The sequence below is a fragment of the Somniosus microcephalus genome, chromosome 23 (assembly GCF_052327205.1).
Source record: "Somniosus microcephalus isolate GS21.2 chromosome 23, FLI_Smic_1.0, whole genome shotgun sequence".
Lineage (NCBI taxonomy): Eukaryota > Metazoa > Chordata > Chondrichthyes > Squaliformes > Somniosidae > Somniosus > Somniosus microcephalus.
Window position 1 is genome coordinate 31329792 of NC_141009.1, and position 20495 is coordinate 31350286.

A 20495-nucleotide genomic window follows, 5' to 3' on the forward strand; every position below is an offset into this window, starting at 1 on the left:
CGAGAGCGAAGAGAGTAGGGATGAGAGTGGGGGGAGAGAGAGGACTTCAGTAGACATTATCATGTCACATCCCACATTCCTAAGTACAGTGGTGTCCCTTAAGAAGAAGAATAATAACACAAGGGTGTTGACCTAGGCCAGACCCACAATTCTTTGAATGCACATTAGGTATAAGAACCTGTTGGGTCTCGTTTCTGTTTAGCCATGATGCTACAGGAAGGGGAATGCCATCTTGCAGTGCGTGCACTATAATGTATTCAGACCAGAGAACATCTCACTGGTAGATCCACCATTACTCTAAAAAGCAAAAGCCAGAGAGGTCCCATCCTTGCCTGACCTCCCTTTACCAAAACCTAGTTGGTCACATCTCCCACTGCATTGATCAGCAGCACTGTTAATGAAATATGTTGGACTAATGAGATGGGGAAAGGGTGCAAGGACAGATCTGACAGACAACATATTTTTAATGTAGATGGAGCTTAAGTGAAGCAAGCTTACCATTGATATATACAGTTACGGATCGTTTTGCTGCCCCTGCTTCATTCACAGCTTCACACTCATAAATGCCTGAAATAAAATAACCAGATTATATGAAAACAACCAGTGTTGGCTATTAACATATTGACAGCTAAACACCGAGACTCGCCCAAATTAAGTACTGCACTGTGTTCACTTCTCTAAGTAATATTCCTTCAAAATGTCAAATGGCTTCTAATGAACCTGTTTGAAGAAATGTAATAATGGAGTGCAGCCACCCAAATACAGCACCTTCCACTACATTCACATTGTAGGGTTGCTTCCACGTATCATATAAACAGGGTGAATCTGGAGACCAGAGACAGCATTAGAATAACTGCATGAGGAGTTAGAAACACTGCTGTAAGGCAACTGTGCGTACATATTCTTGCCCATGTAGTTTATCTATATCCTTAAAGTCTTGTACCCACCTGAAACCTGTAAAAATGAGGCCTCTTGCCTGACATTTTCCCGGCCACCTATCCCCAACTCCCTGCTGTTGCCTTTCTCCAGTCTGAGCCTTTCTGAACGCTGATGGTACTTCCCCCCTGCCTCGCTGCTCACCGCTCGCTGCTTCCTCTGCCATTGATCACTACTCCAGCCCCCACTATGAGTGCCAGTGGCTTCACTCCCCACGCCCCCCCAACTCCCCTCACTACTGATCCTTCCAGTCCCAAAGAGCTCTGTTGCCATGTTGCAGGCCAAGACCCAGGAACCAGCTTTACATTCTGTAAAGCACTTGCTGCATTTTTGCTGAGGTGGTACATACATTGCAATATAAGCCCATTAGGACTTTAAGGGGGAGAAATTGGGTGAGTAGCGCCACCTGTTAGCGCCTAAAGAGGCAGTCAGTGGCTGTAGCGCCACTGGCTGCGTCTCCGGCGATATTCAGTAGGGGCGCTAATGGTGGCGTTAGGCATTTGCGCTGCGCCACCACCGATGACAACATCGGCGTGCGCAGCGCCGCATTCGCGCCCCATTCGCGATATTTGGTAGCGAACGGCGCACGCCTGGTTCATGGGGCCTTACTGTGCTGGCAGCGGCGCAAGTTAAGGTGGAGGTGCGGGGCGGCCGCCTGCCAGCACCTCCGTCCCCAGCCTCCTAAACCCCCCCCCCGCGGCATTGCCGGCTGTTTCCCGAGAGCCCGGCACTTCTCCTTGGTGCCGGGTTCATTTGCCGGCACTCGCGATCGGGGATCACGCTGTTGCAGGCACCTCCCCCTTAACAGTGGGAGGAAGGCCTGCAGTACCGCAGCGTGCCGTGCCGCAGTGTGTGGCGCTGTGGCACGTTGCGCTGCGATATTCAGTTTCAGCGCCCTAAGAGGGACGCGGAGCGCCTCGAGCCTCGCCCCGTGTCCCTCGAGGGGCACTGAAACTGAATATCTGACGATCGCTAAAGCCTCGAACGCTGCGCTAAATCCTGCGCTCAGGCGACTTTTGCGCCACTTTGGCGCCCCAACCCAATTTCTAGGCCTAAATATCTAAGTTAGGATTTCCAGCTCAGTGCTGGGAAACTGCTGTCCTAAAACTTCTGTGGGGTAGGAAGGCTTGTATAGCCTTCACTCGCCCTCACCCCTATCCTCTCCTGTGCTCCCTTCCCTCAAAAAAACACCAGACCTGAGCCCCCTGAAAACAACCACATCCCAAACCCTAACCCCCATAGTTCCAAACATTGAGACTCGGATCCCTCTCACCAATACTTCTTTCTGCAACAACTCTCCCTACCACTTCACAGGAAGCTAGTTCAGTTATAATGCACCTAGTTCTTGGGATCTGCAGAACCACTCTAAGTTTCCCTTTAAGAATACCAGATTGGCACATACCTTCAACGCCTTGCATTGCCGTCCTTATTGTAAGGATTCCATTCTCTGTGAGAAAACGTTGATGATCATTGGCAATTATGGGCCTATTCTTGAAAGACCAGGTGATGTTCGGCTTTGGGATTCCAGCGGCAGCACAGAGCAGAGTAAATTCCAAGCCATAACGCACCTGCGTTGAAGCATTTAGGAACAGAATACTAGGAGGGACTATAGTGAGAGCAGCAGATGGAGGAAAAAGAAGACATGCGGCGAAGGGGGAATGGGAGCCAAAAGATGAAGACAACAGAAATGTAAAGAAGATTACGTGAAGTGAGTGAAGACAATGGGCAAAAGCGATGAGAGATGGAAAGCAGGGGAATATGAAGTGAAAATTACAAAAGATGGAGCAAGACAAACATTGCAGTATACAACGTGGGGACAGTAAGAAATAGGGAACAGGAAGGAATAACAGAGTTTGAGCTAAAATTAGAAATATAAAAAATGTAATGTCTATTAGCACACATGAATAAATGTAATAATGCAGAACTGTCAGAAATCAACAGATTACAAAGCTGCAGTGTTACCGTGCACCCTTAATCTTCCAGTCCTTTCGTCTCGGCCCAGTGCGCTCGAAGCCACACAGCGATATGTGCCTTCATCGGTCAGATTAACCCTGGGTATCAGCAACATCTCTTGTCCTACATGGCAAAGTACACCACAAATATTGTCAGTCGAGAAGTAGTGCAATCCGCTTTTTCTTTAAAAAATGGGGACTTGCCTTTAGGTGGGCAGTGGTCCTGCAACAAGTGACACGGTGGAATACAACAACAACTTGTATTTATATAGCGCCTTTAACGTAGTAAAACGTCCCAAGGCGTTTCACAGGAGCGTTATCAAACAAAATTTGACTGAGCTATATAAGGAGATATTAGGGCAGCAGACCAAAAGCTTGGTCAAAGAGGTAGATTTTAAGGAGCGTCGTAGGTTTTAAGGAGCATCTTAAAGGAGGAAAGAGAGGCAGAGAGGTTTCGGGATGCAGGCACTAGATGCAGAACTGCGCCCAGATTTCCCCCCACCCAATGAGTTCCCGATCTCGGTCATGCCATCAAAGGAAAAAAAGCAGCAAGAATCAAAAGGCTCTTCTCCCCAGGGCTTCCCTCACACACCTTACTTCAGCCAGATCAAGAGGTAGCATTGGCATCAGGCACCTACCCGCTCTCTGAACCCAAGAATGGTGAGTGGTGCTGGAGGATTTAAAAAGGGTGGAAAATGGAGCAAATATATTTCACTAAATGAATCTTTTTGGGGTATATTTCCCCTGCTCACTATTATGGAAACCCACTTTATGCGTACACCGGGGCGGAGATCTCTCGGCCATTCGGCCAGAATCCACCGGCCTGGAGTCTGTCGGAATGGCTCAGAATAAAGCTGGGACCCAGATAAGCCGGGTCCCGACCTCAGTTGGGAAATTCCCATCGGCAGTATAAGGTTCAGAACTTCTGCCCGCATCTTACAAGGCCAGTCATGTCCGGGGAGGAGGGGGGGGGCGCAAGGGGAGGGTCTCCCTGCACTGGGAGTTCCTGCTTCCCAGACCATTAAGGGACCTGGTGGAAGACTGGAGGCTGGAACGCTGAGTGACGGGTACGGGGACTGAAGAGTCGAGAAGGCTTAGACTAGGTGGCTCCCATGAAGAAAAAGATTGGCGCAGACTTGATGAGCCTGTGCTGTAACATTCCATGATTCCAACATTGTTTGAATATGTGGTTAGTATCTTAATGCTCAAAAACAGCACTACTAATATATTGCTTAAATAATCGTTAACATTTGACTGTCATAATTATCTGGCAATCAGTTGCTTGACAAACATTTTCAATCATTATGTTTTGCATCATTAACTACCCAGCTGTCAAAACAGGTTACAATAAAGGGCTCAAAACAAGGGGAATACGGTGACACATGAGCTTACCTTTATTCCAGTATTTTGGTTCAGAGTTTTTAATTAAATGCCCATTCTTATACCACGAGTAAACAATGATTCCATCTCCTATGGCTGTGCAGGTTAGAGCAGCAGAGGAACCGGTCACTGCCGTGAGGTCGTTTGTGAAGGAGACGATAACCGGAGCGGCTGAAAAGTAAGAAAAGCAGCTGTGGTTTTGATCTTCATACACAGGAGCTCACTGCCCTCGAGACAACTCTCTAAAATATGGCACAGAGCAACAAACCCAGAGGCCATGTCACCAGATCACAGAAATCACAGAAACCCCACAGTGCAGATAGAGGCCATTTCGGCCCATCGAGCCTGCACCGACACATATCCCACCCGATCCCCGTAACCCCTACACCAACACATATCCCACCCTATCCCCGTAACCCCACGTATTTAATCCCCCTAACACTAAGGGTCAATTTATCATAGCCAATCAACCTAACCCGCACATCTTTGGACTGTGGGAGGAAACCAGAGCACCCGGAGGAAACCCACGCAAACACGGGGAGAATGTGCAAACTCCACACAGACAGTCACCCGAGGCCGGATTCGAACCCGGGTCCCTGGCGCTGTGAGGCAACAGTGCTAACCACTATGCCACCGTGCTGATGATGGCACTTCTCGGTTCCTGGGTCAGCCAGAAACATCTGGTACTGGAAAGACACTCAAACTCCATCAGGTTGGCTGCTGAAACCTGTTTATGTTACAGCAGGTGCTGTGGCTGCTGAAGTGTAAATCTTCATATTTTACGAGTTTATCTCCTGTGGCATTGCACAAGAGAGGTAGATCTTGACTTTGTGTGATGGTGTAAAACTGCCAACTCGCGATCACACATTTTACACCATCGCACAAAGCCAAGATCTATCTCAGCTAGTGAAGACCAAGTGTAGTCCTTGGGTGATGGGGAGTTTAGAGGGTGGGGATAAGTGGACCAAAATACACAGATGTAATTCAGCCTCCATTTTAATGTCATTAATGTTAGGTGTCAGACTTCGCTCAGTGGTAGCATTCTTTCCTCTGAGTCTGAAGGTCATGGGAAAACACAAAAATCTAGGCTGACACTCCAGTGCAGTACTTTGGGAGTGTTGCACTGTTGGAGGTGCCGTCTTTCGGATGAGGTGTAAACCAAGACCCCGTCTGCTCTCTCAGGTGAACGTAAAAGATCCTATGGCCTATTTTGAAGAAGAGCAGGAGAGTTATCCCCGGTGTCCTAGCCAGTAATTATCCCTCCAGCAACATCACTAAAAAAGATTATCTGGTCATTATCGCATTGCTGTTTGTGGGAGCTTGCTGTGCGCAAATTGGCTGCCGCGTTACAACAGTGACGACACTTCCAAAAGTACTTCATTGGCTGAAAAGCGCTTTGGGACGTTCGGTGGTCATGAAAGGGCGCTATATAAATGCAAGTCTTTCTTTTTCTTTCTTTAAGCCCCAATCCAGAGATCTGAGCACTTACCCTAGGCTGACACTGCGTTGCAGTACTGAGGGAGTGCTGCACTGCGGAGGTGTCATCTTTTGGATAAGACATTAAACCGAGGCACCATCTGCTCTCTCAGGTGAACACTTTTGAAGAAGAGCAGGGGAGTTCTCCAAGTGCCCTGGCTAACATTTAACCCTCAACCAAAATCACTAAAACAAATTGCGTGGTCATTGTTGTTTGTGGGAGCTTGCTGTGCCCAAATTGGCTGCTGTGTTTCCCCACATTACAACAGTGACTACACTTCAAAAAGTACCTCATTGGCCGTAAAGCGCTTTGCGATGTTCCGAGATCATGAATGGCGCTGTACAAATGCAAGTCTTTTATTTCTTCTTTCTATACATTCTGTCACTTTTTATGCTTTAACAAAACGTACGGCAATTTGAGAAGTGGAGTTGGTTGCAGCACAAGAGTTTCTCTGCAGTACAGGCTGAGCAGATGCAAAACTGAAGCAATACAGCGCCATCACTCGTGGGAGGGTATAATTACAGCATGACAACTTAACACAGAGTTCCATTCGAAATGTGGACAAAAGAATTTATAATAAGAAAAGATACCACCGGAAGTGCACACATATGTCAGATTTGTTCGTTCAGCAGCAAGTGCAGTCCATGGCACAATGACATCATCACCAATCATATGACTCCTTGGTTAACAAATCTGGCTAAGCACCTTATAGGTTTTGCCAGGAAGCACTCCATTGACGCAGAGGGAGCACCCCTTTTATAGTGAGATATCTTGATTTAATACTAAATTTGATGAAGATAACCTCTTCAACACTGAGCAAGCTAGGAATAGCCCAACTACAATCTTAAGTAATGGATTCAAAATTGCAATTTATGGATCCGAGGATCTAACTTTTTTGGGACTGGGTTTCTCAACATTGTAAGTCAGTGTTGTTGGCAACTGCAGACACCAGCTCTCACTGCGTTTATGTGGAATGGGCCGGAGAGGCAATATGAAGTGCCAACTGGGCCAATTCATTGGTCCAATTCAGAAAATATTTACCATTCACCTTGTTGGCAGCAAGGTTTTTAAACAAGGGTTAAAATGTCACCTGGCTTCTTCCAGAGATGAATGTAAACAGAGCCATATGTCACTGCTGCAAAACAATAGACAGCGAGAGATTATATCTGCTGCAGTTACATATGCAGTTTCAAGTTTTTCATCATCTTCTCACCCTTTATTGCTGCACTACATACCTGGTAGACAAGAAGCTCTTAACCAATCTAGAAAGTCCACGTGAGCAGTACATTTGGCACACCTACTGACATCAAGAGTTACTAATCAGTGAGTCAGAAATGCAAGCCTACATCCCACCATTGAACAACACAGAACCCGCTCACTGCCATGTTTAGTGTTAGTGAATCTGGAGCTATCAGCGGTCTTCACATATTATTGCGTTTACTGTCCTCTTTTATTTGCCCTCAGAGTGAGCCCAAGACTCCAAAAAGTTCGAAAAAAAACTGTTCAAAGCGTTTTCTTGGCTTGTTTAGAAATAGGAACACTGAGCCGTGATAGCGCGCAGAAGGATATTAAAGAGGACCACCATAAATACCATTTCAGTATCCCGGACCCATGGTTAGCACGAACAAACTTTTGTCTTTTATTCTATGATTAAATCTGTATCGAGAAAGGAAATGTTACTTGTCCATGTTTCCCTGTCTCACTGTTCTAGTGCCATGCTACATTCAGTCACTTACTCATTTATTAATGGGCCAGATTTTCCGACCCCCACGGGTGTGAACGAGGTGTGTACACGCCTGTAGGGGGCCTCACAAGTGCCGAGTTCAGGCATGCAAAGCGCATGCACTAAAACCCGGCACTTGCGATCTGTCAAGAATCCTCTTGACAGATCCTCCGCCTGCCCGCGAGAAGGGCCTCCGCAAGCAGGAAGTTCCGCTTTCTGCACAACCGCCGCCCGCTGAAAACCTTTAAAAATCTTACGCCTGGTAAAAGCAGGCGCAAGGCCTGCTTGTACCAGCATAAGAGTTTTAAAAAATTAAAAAATAAAAATTTTCTCGCTCATTTATAATTTTAAAATACTTTTTAAAAAGCTACATTTATTTTTAGCCCCGTAAAAAACTAATTATTTTTTCAAAAAATTAAATGTTTAAAATATTTAATTTAATGTAATTTTAAATACATGATTTTTTAAATTTAATGTTTAACTGTGTTTTAAGTGATCCCCATTCATACTTTAGACAGATCCGTGCGCAGAGACCTGTCAAAAGTGTGAAGCGGGATTCCCTTCTTTGATTGTTTCCCCATGGCCCACATGATCCCAGGGGTGCTTGCGAACCGCCTGCGCCCCAGGATACCTGGGCCTCTGCGCATTTCGTAGAGCAGAAGCTCAGGATCGCAAGTCTCGGGACCTATGGAGCCAGCAGGTAAGTGCATAGATTTTTTCCGATCAGAGACATCCGCCAGCAGGAAGCCTCCGATCGGAAAATCCGGCCCAATGTGGTTATTTGACTTCCCCATCCTTTTCCTGCAACCTAAGCCATGAACTAGCTCCAGCCAAAAGGAAGGTAGGTGACCTGTTCAAAGCCATTAACCATGCTATTCCACAGCTTGACAATAGGGGGTGGCTGAGAACACACAGGAGCCTCTCTCTCTCATTTTCTATTCTTACCTCCCTCCCCGTGGGGAACCTAGTCCCCTCTATTTGGCTTTTCCCTACAACTGCACAGCTGATCCTGGGAACTCACTGCGAGGGGAATCACACATAAAACACTTTTAAAATGTATGATAACATTATTAATGCTTTAAAGCTATGAATTGTCTTTTTCTTTCACTGCAGTTCCTTCAGTGCTCTTACTGTACTTGGTTGCACTGTTTTACATAAGAACATAAGAAATAGGAGCAGGAGTAGGCCACTTGGCACTTTGAGCCTGCTCCGCCATTCAATAAGATCATGGCTGATCTTCTACCTCAACTCCACTTTCCTGCACTATCCCCAAACCCCTAGATTCCCTTAATAGCCAAAAATCTATCAATCTCTGTCTTGAATATACTCAACGACTGAGCCTCCACAGCCCTCTGGGGTAGAGAATTCCAAAGATTCACCACCCTCTAAGTGAAGAAATTTCTCCTCATCTCCGTCCTAAATGGCCGACCATTTATTCTGAGACTGTGACCCCTGGTTCTAGACTCCCCAGCCAGGGGAAACATCCTCTCTGCATCTACCCTGTCAAGCCCTGTAAGAATGTTGTATGTTTCAATTAGATCACCTCTCATTCTTCTAAACTCTAGAGAATATAGGCCTAGTCTACTCAATCTCTCCTCATAGGACAATCCCCCCCATCCCAGGAATCAGTCTGGTGAACCTTTGTTGCACTCCCTCTATGGCAAGTATATCCTTCCTTAGGTTAGGAGACCAAAACTGTACACAATACTCCAGGTGTGGTCTCACCAGGGCCCTATATAATTGCAGTGAGACGTCTTTACTCTTATACTCATTTTTCTGCTCTCAGTTTTAAAATAAAGAGACATTCTTTTTCATTTATTACTAGTGAGAGATCCTGTGGGATCTGCAGTCAATCTAAAGTTTGATATTACTTTCTAATATTGTTACTCTGCTGATAATAATCCAGTCACCCACATTGTCATGTCACTTGTGACAGAAAATGGAGCACACAACATAGTCTGAAATTAAAGTCAAATATTTATTGTGCACTAATAAAATCAAAGATATTTCATGGCCCCTCCTGGCCAGAACTGCACAATATCTTTTATATATTTTTCTTATTAGTTTATTTATCTCTATTTTATGTTGTTAGGAGGCAGTAAGGGTTATTAAATGTTTCATTTCTTTACACTATTACAGCACGTATAAGCTGGAAAACTTACTATTCTCCCCTTGCCCTGTTGTTTCTAATGAATAGAAAATCAATACATTTTTAATTATATAAAAACAACTTGTCCCGATGTCCATCTTTGTATTTCTGTATGCCGAGACCCTTCAAGCCCATCCTGAACATGATGTTCAATATATGCCAATCATACCAAACCACTATATCACTGTCAAAGTGGATCTCATGGGAACAGTAAAGTATGTTGACACTTTGCACAATTAGCTAGCTCTTACCCCATTGAATTTTTTAATTTGCTAATATTTTGACATCCATCAATGTTTCCACAGTATAAATCATCAAAGTCGGACGTGTTTTTGCTCAACAGTGTCGTGGAAACAGCCTCAACAACAACAAATCCTACAATGAGTTCTTCTTCTCCATCGTTTAATTCTTTGCAATCCTGGTATTTCAGGTGTGGAGCTTATTCGTTCCTATCCCACTTCATTTCGTTATTTTAGCTGACGTCAGGTCCAATCGAGGACACGCAATTATACTTTCCTACCTGTAACTGTGCCTGACTGAGACAAGAATCATACAATAACGGGGCTGCCAAGGAAAGGTGTGTATTTGCAAATCTAGAATCCAATCCGTCTCGTCCTACCTCCTGTAGTCTACCCCACAGCTCTGTTAAGACTCTGCGTCAATGGTCCTCACAGTTTAGCCATCAGACATTGGGTCTGCGCATCATTTAGTTTGCACACTTGCAAGGCCATTGCATGAAATAACTTTACCTGTCACACTCAGAATAGCTGATTGACTGCTACGCCCCACTAAATTGGTCGCTTCACAGATGTAAAGATCCTCATCGCTCTTAACAACTGGCGAAATGTCCAGTGTCAGGTTTCGGAATCTGAGAGCAGGAAATCAAGTCATTTTAATAAGTAATAATAGAAAGGAAACATAAAGGCCTAGAAATTGGGTATAGCCCCGTTTGGGGCGTTAGAATTGGCACAGCGCAAAGTTTATAGCCAGACGCAACTTATCGCCACCTGGCGCGATATTGGGTTGCATCGCCCCTAAAGGTGATTGAGGCGCAAATTCAGGCGTTACACGGGACTCCTAAGGCGCTAAACTTCCGGCGCAACCCAATATCGGAGCGGACGGGCGCAGCGCAGGTGCTCTCAATTACCGATGACCACGAGACTTCCAGGCGCCGGCCAGCTCTTAAAGGGGTGGGTCAGTCAGCTTCAGCATCCACACTCTGCGCCTTGCAGGCCTCAGAATCGGCGCAGGCCCTTCTCTGGTGTTAAAAACTTGGACCAGATGGAGAAGGTGAGACAGAGAGCAGAGCGCTTCGCCAATGAGGCTCTGGAGCAATTGGTGGCCGCAGTGGAGCGCCGGCGAGATGTTCTCTACCCAGACAATGGCAGGAGGCCGAATCATAAGGACTACTGACGAGCTTGGTGAGATGTATGCCAGAGGGTCATCTCCAGCAGCATGGTGACCAGGAGCCCTGTCCAATGCTGAAAGAAATTCAGCGACCTCACTCGGGTCGTGAGGGCGAGTGTTGTTTCTGCAAACTTCTGCATCCCTTCATTTGCACCTGACTTTATGGCTACAGGGTGGGCTGTGCCCCATTGGCCATCTGCCAGCAAGCACCCATGGCCCTTTCTGGGCACACACATGCACATTTGACTCAAGGCGTCATGTAAGGGCTCTTGCACCATGGGGGGCATGAGATGATCATTCAGGGCATCATGTAACATTACTTCCCCTCCTTTCCCCTGCAGTCCAAGCTGGCGAGGATTGGCAAAGACCAGCTTGGCACCGGTGGAGGACCTCCACAAGTGGTCACTCTCACAGATCTCGAGGAGAGAGTCCACCAGATTCTTGGAGGACGTCTGAGTGGTCCTGTAACCACTGCAGCTGCCGACCCCATTGTCGACAGCGATGGTAAGGTTCTCACCTTTTACGACTGTCTCCTTCCACTTGTTCCCCCCGCCAGCATGCTTTCTCACTGTGGACCCATGTCATAGCCTTGCTGCAATCTGGCATCCCTTGCTGCCAAGCTGTCCTTTTGCTAAAGCCACTCTTCCACCTCCCTGCTTTCAGATGCTGCATCACCAGCTCAGGAGCCGGGCCCTCAAGCTGCCAGTGCCAGTGCCTCCGAAGGCTCAATGAGAAAATTACTGTCCAACAGAAGGTCAGCAACTCTCTCCAGCAACGATCAGAATGGCCAGCCCAAATGGATGCAGCTTTTATACTAGTGCTGTCCCCTTTAAATAGCGCCCCCCGAGTCGGAGAAGGGCCTGGGAATGCTCCATCCAACTGTCACTAATAGCGCCAGGCGGAAAGGTTGCGGGCGCCACCGAATATCCGGTCCGGGGCGCCAAAAAGGCGTTGCACACTGAAATGACGTCATGATCTGCCTGCGCCCGTGGGCGCGCGCAATGAGTTAGCGCCGGCGCTAAAAGGATACTCAATATGGGAGGTGGCGCTATATTCACTGCGCCCGCCCGAAAATTGGGTAACGCCCCAATTCTCGGGCTCTTTAGGCGCTAATCGCTGGCGCTACCAACCGAATTTCTAGGCCAATATATTTAAATAGGACTAGGTATTAACATTTCATAAAATTTAGTTTCAGACTTAGAACATAAAAAGAGCTCTGCACACGTTTGAAGAAATACAAAGTTAATATAATCAACTGATTTAAATGGCAAAGTGTCATGTTTCAACTAACGCTTTTCAACTATAAAGACTGCAAAAAACTCATTGAAATAAATTTCCAGTTGAAAACATAGTACAATGTTATACATAAATATATTGTGCCCAGCAACATAATATATAGAGTCATAACGGCACAGAAGGAGGCCATCTGGCCCATCGAGTCCGTGCCGGCTCTCTGTAGAGCAATCCAGTCTGTCCCATTCCCTCGCTCTATCCCCGTAACCCTGCAAGTTTATTTCCCTCAAGTGCCTATCCAGTCTCCCCTTGAAAACATCAAGGCCTAGAAATTCCGTGGGCTGCGCCACCCGTTAGCGCCTTAAGAGAGCACTAAGTGGGTTGGACGCCACTGGCCACGCCTCCCGCTAAACTTAGCGGTACGCTAATGGTGGCGCTAGCCGTTAGCGCTGTGCCGCTACCGATGATGTCATCGGTGTGCGCAACGCCCCGCTACCGCCCCGATCGCGAAATTTAGTTGCGCCCCCTGCTTTAACGCCGGTCGCTATTTGTGACTGGTTCAGGGGGGCCTACCTGCGGCGGTAGAGGCGCTGAGGTGCGGGGGGCCATTTTTTTTGATGGCCGCCTGCCAGCAGCTCTCCGCGCCGCCGTCCCCGGCCTCCTAAGCCCCCCGCGGAGTGCCGGCTGTGTTCCAAGAGCCCGGCACTTCTCCTCGGTGCCGGGCTCTTTTGCCAGCACTCGCGATCTTTGATCGCGCTGCAGCAGGCCCCTCCCCTTTAAGAAGGGGAGGAAGGCCTGCAGTACCGCAGCGCGCCGTGCCGCAGTGTGTGGTGCTGCGGCACGTTGCGCAGCGATACTGAGTTGCAGCGCCTCAAGAGGGATGTGGGGCGCCTCCAGTAGCGCCGCGCTTCCCTCTGGGGCGCGCAAAGTCAATTTCCGGCGGGCGGCCGCAACTACTTCCGGGGCGCTACTTTTAGCGCCCTGGCGAGGCTGGCGCCCTGGCGAGGCTGGCGCCCCAAACGGGGCGCCACTGAATTTCTAGGCCCGAGTGTCTCCGCTTCCACCACTTCCGTCGGCAGCGAATTCCAGGTCCTATCCACTCGCTGCATTAAAAAAGTTTTCCCTCACATCCCCCCTGCATCTCTTGCCCAAAACCTTAAATCTGTGTCCCCTAGTCCTTGTACCATCAACTAGTGGGAACAGCCTTTCCCCGTCTAGCCTATCCAAACCCATCATAATCTTGTACACCTCTATCAAATCACCCCTCAACCTCCTTTGCTCTAATGAAAACAAATCCAGCTTCTCCAACCTGTCATAGAGTCATAGAGTAATACAGCACGGATAGAGGTCCTTCGGCCCATCGTGTCCTTGTAGCTAAGATTCCCCATCCCCGGAACCATTCTGGTAAATCTCCTCTGCACCCTCTCATGGGCCTTCATATCCTTCCTAAGGTGTGGTGACCAGAACTGGACGCAATACTCCAGTTGTGGCCTAACCAGCGCTTTATAAAGGTTCAGCATAACTTCTCTACTTTTGTACTCAATACCTCTATTTATGAAGCCCAAGATCCCATATGCTTTGCTAACCACTCTCTCAATATGTCCTGCCACCTTTAGGGACCTATGCACATTAACTCCCAGGTCCCTCTGTCCCTGGCCAATATCTCCACTCCTGAGGCTTGCCGGAACCCAGTCATGACTACAACATCTGTGATGTACTTGGTCAATGTTGCTTAATTATATTCTTGGCTGTGACAGTGGCCCAGAATTTGCCAGAGTGAGGCATCTTGTAGCGTGCCCCGTTTGTTAAATTTTCTTCCGCACAGCATCACCTCAAAAATGTTTTCCCCTGTACGTTGCTGGGGTGCGTGTGGATAACGGCGCAGCGAGGTCAACAGGGCACCTGGGACCTTGGTGAACAACGGAACCAACAGTCTTTCTCCTTAACCAGTGAGATTTAAGGATAGAGAAGGAAACAGAGGAACGACGGAGAAGGAAACAGAGTGAATTAGAGTCAAATCAGGTACAGAAAGAGAAATAAGAGGGAAAGAAAGCTTGGATTAGGAGAAAAAGGAGACAGGAAGGAAATATAAGAAAGCATTTTAAAATTTAACATTTAAAAACCTCTAGGAGCAATTTACTACCTGCAGGAGTGAGACGCCACAGTTTCAATTGTTCCATTTCTGAGCCGCCAAGGTTGACTGGCGTTGCAGGAATATAAATCTCGTCATTAAAAAGAGTCCCTACGTCGTTAAGTACCAGCCCTAACTTTCTGCGGCGAGTTTAATTCGTATATACTGCTCAAATGTAGCCGTTTCTTGTAACTCACAGGGAGGTTTTTACGAGGCTAATGGCGGAAATCGGCCAGCAATTTGTGGCGACTCGCAACTCACGGCCCATCTCTTCCTTGCCACAAACTGCCGAGTTTTTTTTTAAAAACACACTAGTAACGGCGTGCACTTTAAACTCGCCGTTAGTTTCCTAGCAAATTCTGGGCCATTGTTTCTGTTTCATATCTCAAGCGTGATAGACACTTAGCAGCATAACCAAACTCACCCTAAAAATATCCTGCTTCCGGCTATAATTGGCCGGTCACCCTTGTACCAGACCACGGATGGAGCTGGACTACCTTCAGCCTGGCAGTGCAGCGTAGCTCCAGAGCCCAGCAGTGCATTGTTCACTTTTGGATAGACAGTCACATTTGGCAGAACTTTAAGAAAAATAATAAAAGCATGATGAAAGCTCCTTTTATAAAAATGTTAGAAATGGCTGAGAACCAACAGCACAAATACAGGAAACTCTCTTTTAACAGGCACCCAAATATCCGGAAATCTCTCTTAACCGGCAAAATTCAGGAGTAGGTTCAGGTAAGTTTTACTATATATTAGTAGCTGTGTAACCGGGGTTCCTGGATCTGTGGCCATGTAACCGGGGTTCCTGCACCTGTGGCCGTGCAACAGGGACTCCTGGATCTGTGGCCATGTAACCGGGGTTCCTGCACCTGTGGCCGTGCAACAGGGACTCCTGGATCTGTGGCCGTGTAACCGGGACTCCTGCACAAGTGCCATGTAACCGGGGCTCCTGCACCTGTGGCCGTGCAACAGGGACTCCTGGATCTGTGGCCGTGTAACCGGGACTCCTGCACAAGTGCCGTGTAACCGGGGCTCCTGCATCTGTGGCCGTGTATGGGGCTCTCGTACCTCAGTAAGTATACCTCTCTGTAATCCGGACTTTTTGATCAACCTGCACCACGCCGGTCCCGTCGGTGCCGGATAAGAAAGAGTTTCCTGTAGCAGGTTTTTTTTTAATGGTTAGGTGCGCTGAGGCATTGTTTCAAATAAATTATTTAAGCTACAGAGAGAAATTCTTAATGCATCCATATGACATTCCACCGGCTGCCATTTTAGTAGATGTTAACCCCTTTATTTTAAATTTAGCAGACAGAGGAATATCATACGAAGGCATTAAACATCTTTCCACTAGCATCACCAGCAGTCCTGTCTAGGCTTGTGGTACATGGACAGGCTGCCAGGAGCAGTTTAACACTGAGCAGCTAATGTCTTCAGCCCTCATTAATCTAGAAAGGAAAAATAAAATGGATAGATCTACTTCGAAACAAGCCCTCGATGACAAGCCGGCATCTTTCACTCGAAAAATGATATGTTAAGAATTTTGTTTTAAATCAGTTTCATTCAGAACAATTTCTACAAGGCAATACTGCGTAATTATTAAACCCTCCCAATAGAAAAGAATCCCAAAAGGAACAGATGATAAAATCCAATTGTTTTTTGCAACACAATCTGAGGGGGTAATTACTCACCAAGTACCTTGAGACTGACCCGCTGAGAGGTCACGGTGCGGGGGACGTGTGGATTCGAAGCTCGACAGAAATACACTCCATCATCAGATTCCTGAACACTGCACGAAAAGGATTGAAGTGGTTCGTGAAAAATGGCTGGAATGATGTCAGGAATATAATTAGCTAATTAAGAAGCCCTTCAGTGAGATGGCCGAATGTGCCTGCGAATTATGGGAATGATAAAACAAAGCGCACCACCTCAGACAGGGTGATACAATTTGTCCCAAAACGCTTTACTACACTCCAAAAACGTCGCTCCATCGCTTGTGTGTGTCTTTATCATGCATGAGACACGGGGTTATTTAGCGGATCATCCTCCCATATATAAAATAAAACAGGCGGACCGCCAAATTAAGAGATAAATGTGCTAAGTCTCACGGTGTGGTATTAGTAATGAGCATGTTCATTAAAAAAAGTAAAGGAATTTCATGGGAATACACTAACGTATTTGCTACTAATACCACAGAATCGTAGAAAATCATACAGCACAGAAGGAGGCCATTCAGCCCATCACCAAATAGCATGATTTTTGACCCATTTATCTCTCGCTTCAGCTACCCTGCCGGGAGCAGGAATAACCTATAGGGATACATCTCCGGAGTTTGGACCAGTGGTGAGCTGCCTCACCCATCACCAGCGTGCATCAGAAAACTGGGCCTCATGACTTGCAACTTAATTCCCTTATAATTCTGCTTTAGAAGTGCTAAATAGCCCTTTTGTTACCGTCTGCTGTGATCACGTGAGCATTGTCCTGCAATGGTAACATCACAATAGCGCCTTACGGTCTTCAGTGGTAATGTTTTCACCTCTGAGTCAAAAGGTCAGGCCACACACACAAGGAGTTGGGCCTGTCATCTAGGCGGACACTGCAGCGCAGTACTGAGGGAGTGCTGCATTGTTGAAGGTGCTGTCTTTCGGATGACGCTGCTCAGGTGGACGTAGAATCAGTGCTGGGACCTCCGCTATTTACAATCTATATTAATGACTTAGATGAAGGGACCGAGTGCAATGTATCCAAGTTTGGTGACGATACAAAGCTAGATGGGAAAGTGAGTTGCGAGGAGGACAGTCTGCAAAGAGATATAGACAGGTTAATTGAGTGGGCAAGAAGGTGGCAGATGGAGTATAATGTGGGGAAATGTGAAGTTATTCACTTTGGTAGGAAGAATAGAAAAAATAATATTTTTTTAAATAGTGAGAATCTATTAAATATTGGTGTTCAGAGGGATTTGGGTGTCCTTGTACACAAAACACAGAAAGTTAACATGCAGGTACAGCAAGCAATTAGGAAGGCAAATGGTATGTTGGCCTTTAGCACAAGGGGGTTGGAGTATAAGAGTAAGAAATTGTACAGGGCCTTGGTGAGACCACACCTGGAGTACTGTGCACAGTTTTGGACTCCGTACCTAAGGAAGGATATACTTGCCTTTGAGGAAGTGCAACGAAGGTTCACTAGATTGATTCCTGGGTGAGAGGGTTGTCCTATGAGGAGAGATTGAGTAGATTGGGCCTATACTCTCTGGAGTTTAGTAGAATGAGAGGTGATCTCATTGAAACAGAAAATATTCCGAGAGGGCTCGACAGGGTAGATGCCGAGAGGCTGTTTTCCCTGGCTGGAGAGTTTAGAGCCTAGGGAGAACAGTCTCAGGATAAGGCATCAGCCATTTAGGCCTGAGATGAGGAGAAATTTCTTCACTCAGAGGTTTGTGGCTCTTTGGGTTTCTCTACCCCAAAGGCCCGTGGATGCTCAGTTGTTGAGTATATTCAAGACTGAGATCGCTAGATTTTTGGATTCTAGGGGAAATCAAGGGATATGGGGATAGTGCAGGAAAGTGGAGTTGAGGTCAAAGATCAGCCATGATCTTATTGAATGGCGGAGCAGGCTCGAGGGGCCGTATGGCCTACTCCTGCTCCTAGTGCTTATGTTCTTAAAAGATCCCGTGACGCTACTGAAGTCAATGGGACTGAATATCGGGCGGGGCGTAGAACAGGTGACCGATACGATACCGCCCGTTTTGCATCACGAGTTTCCACGCCCCAGAGTCACTGCATTGCCAAAGTGTACCATCACCTGCTGAAAATGAGATCTCCGTTCTCCTTTGAGACAAGATGTGGGTTTTCCCAGCTGTTCAGAATGTAGTTGTTTTTGAACCAGCTGACTCTGGCTGGAGGTCTGCTGAAGGGTGATCTGCACTGCAGTGTGGTGGAGTCCCCTTTCCTGGCAGTGACATTGCGCGGTTGCCCTATAAATTTCCAGCCCATCGCTAGAAAGGAAGCAAAAAAATAGCAGCTAGGCATTGGGGAGCGGCATTGACCATTAGCAACCAAAAGCAAGGCATTTTTTGTTTTACCGATAAAATTTGATTTCTTTTTATGGATTGAAGCACAAGCTACAAAAAGAAACAGTTAACAGTATAAATGTAGGATACTGAAGTGACAAATCGTGCGGTTTGCGAATCGGACTCAGTGATCTCTGTGCCCACATCTTCCGTCTCCGCTTCTGTCAAGCAAAGACCTGTACCAGGGTCACTAAGTTGTAAAATTTACCCAGTACTTTATGAAGACTATTGCAGGCATTTATTATTTATTAGAGTATTTTATTCCTGTCATCAAGTTATTTTGCTGATTAAACCCATTTAAACCTGGTTTTCTCATTCGAAAACATTACGGGGGGATAAATTGGTTGGCACTCATTTTCGGGTGTAAATCGGATGGTACGTGCACTGCATACGCCAGAAGAGGCCGGCCTGAGGACCACCCGAAATTGGTCCTCAGGACTCAACTTAACACGCTGGGCGAGCTGCAGAGGCTGCTCGGCCATATCGAGGGACTGCGCTTTGAGCCGCCTGCCTCGCGCAGGTAAGCGCCGAGGGGGGAAGGAGTTCGGGACGGAGTGCGATCGCAGGTCGCCAGCTGCCCTCAGAAGTGCTCTGGAGCTGGGGGGGGGGGGGGGGGGGAGGGGGGGAGCACTCCTGCTTCTCTTGGCTCTTCATCAACCTTAAGTTTATTTTTTTTTAAACTTACCTTTTTGGTTGCCGCTGCTTGCTAGGCCGCAATCACACGGGGAAAACATGAGCAGGGTAAGCCTAATTTCGCAGAGGGGCTTAAAAATAGGCATCAGGGCGCTCATTAGCATCTGCAGGGGGCCTAACGCCTATTTTAGGCAGCCACCTTGGCTGCCTGAAAAATGGCCTGACCCAATATGAAGTCGGACGTCATATATGCACAACTACCATTGAATAGTGGATTACCAAATGATATAAATTAAAGAATTTGTAAAGCCCGATTATTAATTTTTGTTTTATATTTTAAAGTCGGAAGCACTCTATTCCACCGAGATAGGTTTACCAGCAGGAAGTAGATATGCTGCCTGCGATGTTACTATTTCATTCCCATTGTTTCCTTCGCAATGGTAGAAGCCTTCATCTTCTAAAGACAGATTCCTGTAAAAGACAACATCAGAAGGAGCCCGTAAGGCTTTAATCTCAGAACCAACTAAGGTGATCAGCAGCAACCCATTTATACAAGGATTTCCTTTCTTGAGCAACTCTGTTAAGAGGTTCAATGCCAGACTGAGGTTTGCATGGCCAAATCATACTGGTGCGAAGGCAGAATTCACCATCCCTGCTGGTCTCTATTAGCAGCAAACTTTGAGCACGACCAGCATTCATGTATCATCGGTGACTTGTTATCACCTCACTACCATTCACTCTGTCAAAGTAGATTGTAAAGGTTCATGTTCTGCGGTGCTATTTATTGCTTCAAATATTGAACATTATCAGCAGTACCAGAGTGAATGAATGTTGCTGGAATCACTCCAGGTCAGAATGTAAATAGGGTTTCTGTATTGTTCAATGCTCTGTGTGAGCGGGGACATGGCTCCAATTTGTTCTCTTACTTCAGACATTTTTTTGTTTAATTGTTGGAGTCCAGTTTCCAATAAACTCAGGTGAAGCTGTTATTAAATATCTGGAGCTCAGCTCTCAGACTTCTGTTTTGGCTGCAGTCATCAAAACGGAATATAGTTTGGATTTCTGATCAATTGAACCTCAGCTTTGTGGAACTGGATCAAGTGAGAAAATCCACAGCCCTGCTCAGAACACAACTTTGGGCCATCCAAGCACACAGAAACAGAACTCTGGACGCAATGTCACCATTTTTAGTGCAGCGAAACAATGGCAGGCTCCTCGGAGGTTCAAGGGTCAAATATTTGCATATCCAGCGGCATCCCTGATGTCCCGAAGCAAAATCTAGTGGACACTAGAAATTGCACAAGAGTGCACCCTTCAAAAGTTAGTTCATCCTCTCCACATACCTCTGAAAACCATCACATCATAACTACACCCACCTACCTGTGCTTTGACAATAGGATTATATTAA

At 46.7% G+C, this 20495-nt stretch overlaps 1 protein-coding gene across 1 annotated transcript in view; it reads right to left on the reverse strand.

Moving 5' to 3' along the window:
- Nucleotides 1–20495, reverse strand: part of LOC147101786 (uncharacterized) — a 106662-nt gene that overhangs the window by 54736 nt on the left and 31431 nt on the right. The window contains exons 7-15 of the mRNA XM_085965724.1: nt 19464–19558; nt 18187–18379; nt 16077–16174; nt 14813–14966; nt 10367–10485; nt 4281–4439; nt 2899–3012; nt 2339–2542; nt 499–567 (exon numbers count right to left, since the gene is read on the reverse strand). Coding sequence (XP_085821850.1) covers nt 499–567; nt 2339–2542; nt 2899–3012; nt 4281–4439; nt 10367–10485; nt 14813–14966; nt 16077–16174; nt 18187–18379; nt 19464–19558 — 1205 coding nt within the window. The remainder of the gene's footprint in view (nt 1–498; nt 568–2338; nt 2543–2898; nt 3013–4280; nt 4440–10366; nt 10486–14812; nt 14967–16076; nt 16175–18186; nt 18380–19463; nt 19559–20495) is intronic.